Below are 3,965 nucleotides of genomic sequence, written 5' to 3'. Positions count from 1 at the left end.
GTGAGTCTGAGTGAACTCTGGGAGTTGGTGATGGACAGGGAGGCCTGACGTGCTGCGATTCATGGGGTCGAAAAGAGTCGGACACGACTGAGCGACTGAACTGAACTGAAGCTCCTGAAAGTCAGGGCGGCTCATTCTGAGTCAGTTAATCAGTTAATGCTAACATTTTAGGGCTCCAATGCAGTCATCCTTGGTACTTGTGGGATGTTGGCTCCAGGAGTCCTTGCATTTAACAAAATCCACCGATGCTCAAGTCCCATAGTTAGCCATCCATGTCCATGCGTTCTGGATCCAAGGGCTCAACCAAACACAGACATTTCAGTCCAAGCTTTGGTGATACTTGGATATGAGACCCATGAATCCAGAGGGCCAATGGTATACTGAAACACACACACACATGTGTTAACCAGCACAGTCCAAACTCGTGTTGTTCAAGGGTCAACCACTCACCGTTTTTGAAGAGACACAATTTGGTCCACATTGTCTGCCCTCTGGCCCCCGAAAGCCCACTCTCTTCTGTCACACAGAATAATTCATTGCATCACAACTTCCCTGAATTCAAGCATCAGCTCTAAGTCCCAAAGCCTGTCACCTAAGTCGTGCAGATCTGTGATGGCTGAGACTCCGGGCAGGATTCATCCTGGACCAAAGTCCTCTCCATCTGTGAACGTGTGAAACCAGACAAGCCATTTGCTTCCAAAATGCACTGAGGGGACCATCACAGGCTAGACACACCCATTCAAGAAGGAAGAACTCAGAAGGAAGCAAAGGCCACCAGCCCTAAGCCTGTCTGAAATCCAGCAGGGCAAATGCCTCCGATTTCAAGTGTTGAGAGCAACCCCCTTTGGCCTGGTCATCTGTGGTATCGCCGGAACCCCCCGCCGCCAACTCCACGCCAGGAGGCCGGGCTGGTTACCCCCCTTTGGCTTGGTCATCTGTGGTATCGCCGGAACCCCCCGCCAACTCCACGCCAGGAGGCCGGGCTGCTTACCCATTTAAAGTGTGAGAGTTGGTTGGGATTAGCTCCTCACTGCTTCTTCATTATATGTCGTGACATGGGCTCGTGAACCAGTGTAGAGACAGCGGCACTCCCAGCAGAACCTCAAGGGTGACGCCCGAGCAGCTCTCAGCGCGCTCCATCCACGCATGAAACTCACAGGGTTAGATGACACCGCACCTGTCCGTCTGCTGCGCCCTCGTTCACACCTCAGCCATACGTCAGGGCAGCTCCTGTGACCCTGCGGGCAGATGCGACCGCCTCTCATCGGCAGCATTGTCGTCCTCCACGGGCGAACCATGCCCTGACAGACCGGGAGGCTCTGGCCTCCCAGTGGTTTTTTCTGACAGCTCTCTGGGAGTGTCTCTGTGCCCACATTGTCAGCTGCACGCGTGTGCTGAGTCGCCTCCGTCGTGTCCGACTCTTTGCTATCCTGTGGTCCGTAGCCCGCCAGGCTCCTCTGTCCATGGAATTCTCCAGGCAAGAAGCCTGGAGTGGGTGGCCATGGCCTTCTCCAGGGGATCTTCCTGACGCAGGGACCGAGCCCGCATCCCGCACAGTGCAGCTGGACGCTTCACCGCGGAGCCCCTGAGGGGCCCTGTTGTCGGGTACTGCTGGCGGACGTCCACAGGCAAAGGGCTGCCTGTGCTCCACCTTCATAAGTCTTCACGGTGACGTTCCCCAAAGCCAGAGGGACTCAGGCTTCCACCAGTTTCCCCAGACTCTGCAGCATAAGAACAGTATATTTGGTTTTATCCAAGTAAAACAATTGTTTCTATGTGCATTCCTCTTGACACCAGTGGGAACGTACATCATTCCGTCTGCCTTGACTGTTCGACAATCTCTCTTGTGTGCATTGCATTAGGTTTTCATATATTTTCCCCATTTTTATACTGGAGTATTTGCATATTATCCATTTTAAGAGCTCTTTGACTATTGAAAATACTGATTAATTCTTTGTTCTTTGTGTCTCAAATATATTTCATCCAATCTGTCGTTTTAAAAAGTTTATTGTGTCTTTTGCAATGTAGAGGTCACAAATTTTTCTGAAGCCAAATGTGTCAAATTTTTATTTTGTCTTTTAAAAACCTTCTTTGCTCCTGAGTTTTCCAAACATTCCTCCAATCTTTGTAATATTCTCGCAGTTTTACTTGCTTCCTTTGCACTTTGATCCTCAGGCCATCTTAGCTTTTGGATACAACGAGAGAGGGGACAAGCTCAGTGATCCCCATGGCATAGATGGCCCGCTGACCCTCCGTGTCTGGACCCGCTTGCTTCTGCCTCCGACATCTCTTTCTTCTGCAGCCTCTCTTTACTCCCTAGTAGACAAATTCCTCCCAAGCCTTTCTCATTTTTCAAATTTTTTGACAATTCTCGCACATTTGTTTTTCCGTGTAAACTTTCAAGTGATTTTGTCCAGTTCCAAGTCACTTGCATTTGGGGTTGGCGTTGTGCTGAATACACCTTCACTCACGGGGGACTAGGCTCCTCCCAGCGTCGCTGCCCCAGGTGGGGGCACAGAGTCGTCTTCTTTGGGGGCGGGGAAGGGGCCTGGAGTGACTTCAGGAAGGGCGCCTGGAGCCGGGGGTGGGGCACTGGGGCTGTGGCCCTGGGGTCATTGCGTCCCTGTCCTGCATTCAGAGGGGCAGAGAGGGCCCACAGAACCCCAGGAGTGGGGAGCTTAGAGAAAGACAGCACTCGGCAGTGTCCCAAAGGCTGAGCGTTCCTGAGGTTCTTGCTTAGTTAACAGTTGGCCAGGAAATGCAGTTCACCGTGCAAGGCCTGTTCTCTTTCAAACAACCCAATAACTTTTCTTCCAGGTTTTCTTCCTTAGAAATCTGATTGGCAATACTAACATGTAAATCCACATCATTTTGAATTTCACTTCAAAATATCATTTAACCATGATCCTTTAAGTAAAATCTAAGAACATTTTCTATTTTTTCCTTTTCTGGTAAGAAAGACAGTAACTTAACTGGAACCAGGATGATAGACTTTTGCCTTAAATTTTTTTTTTTTTTTTTTAGAATCAATGCATATTTATTATACAAAATTTGGAAATACAAATTCCCAGTATAAAAGCAGAAACACAGATTTCCCCACCCACTAATAACTGTTGCTGGGACATTGATTTGTGTTTTTTACATCTTTCTTTCCAGTACCTTTTCTGTGCATATACATACACACACACAATGTTTTATTTTATGAAAGGTTCCTTAGGAGCTTGTTTTACCTCATGTATTGTGAGGTTCTTTCTGTTAAAAGAAAACAACAAGACTTTGACGGGTGCACTCACCCCCTTGAGCAGGGGCCACGTGCATATCTACGGGAACATTTGTTTTCATTTCCAATCCAGCTTGTGTTCCTTCTCCTGGAAGAGAAGCCGGCCCTATTTAATCAAGGGTCAGCAATGGGTAAAATGTGATACAAGTAGGTCACAAACCCTCTGGATGAGACGGGAAGTAAACTCTGTAGTCTCTGGCGGCAGGGAGCGTTCTCCGAGTAACGCAGCTCCTGGGTCCGGTTGAGCGAGTTGGCACTGCTGACGGCCATTCCCAGCCCCACTCCCGAGGCTGGCCCTCTCAGAGCGTTAGAGCCAGTGGGGTCGAGTTCACAGCGGTCAGAGGAAGTTTCTAAGCCTCGTGACACCTGCCAAAGGAAGGAACACGCCCAGCACACACCCTTGCGGTGTGTGGGAGCTCCGCAGGCACGTTTCCGAGGAAAGCCTCTACGGAGGACGTTACAAAGTGTCCCTGTGGTGGTGGCGGTGCCGTTTCTAAGAGAGTTTCTTCTGGCCTGTTTCGTCTGTTCTGAAATGTTGTGGGTAGGATGAGAATATGAACAAGGATTACGGTCTCACACGCGAAGACACACCGGCAGGCATCTTCTCATGGTTTCCTTGGAGCAGAAACCCGGCCAGGTGAGCCTGGTGTCTGCTCTGCCCCGCAGGGGAGGACCCCCGGGAGCG

General features: G+C 50.0%; 1 protein-coding gene across 1 annotated transcript in view; it reads left to right on the top strand.

Moving 5' to 3' along the window:
* Positions 1–1,672, top strand: part of ZDHHC11 (zinc finger, DHHC-type containing 11) — a 34,176-nt gene extending 32,504 nt beyond the window's left edge. Inside the window, exon 20 of the mRNA XM_010857129.1 lies at positions 1,534–1,672. Coding sequence (XP_010855431.1) covers positions 1,534–1,672 — 139 coding nt within the window. The remainder of the gene's footprint in view (positions 1–1,533) is intronic.
* Positions 1,673–3,965: the final 2,293 nt, after the last annotated feature.

The sequence above is a fragment of the Bison bison genome, unplaced genomic scaffold, assembly GCF_000754665.1.
Source record: "Bison bison bison isolate TAMUID 2011002044 unplaced genomic scaffold, Bison_UMD1.0 scf7180017864377, whole genome shotgun sequence".
Classification (NCBI taxonomy): domain Eukaryota; kingdom Metazoa; phylum Chordata; class Mammalia; order Artiodactyla; family Bovidae; genus Bison; species Bison bison.
The sequence above is the reverse complement of the archived record's forward strand: the minus strand, read 5'-3'. Positions and strand labels throughout refer to the sequence as shown.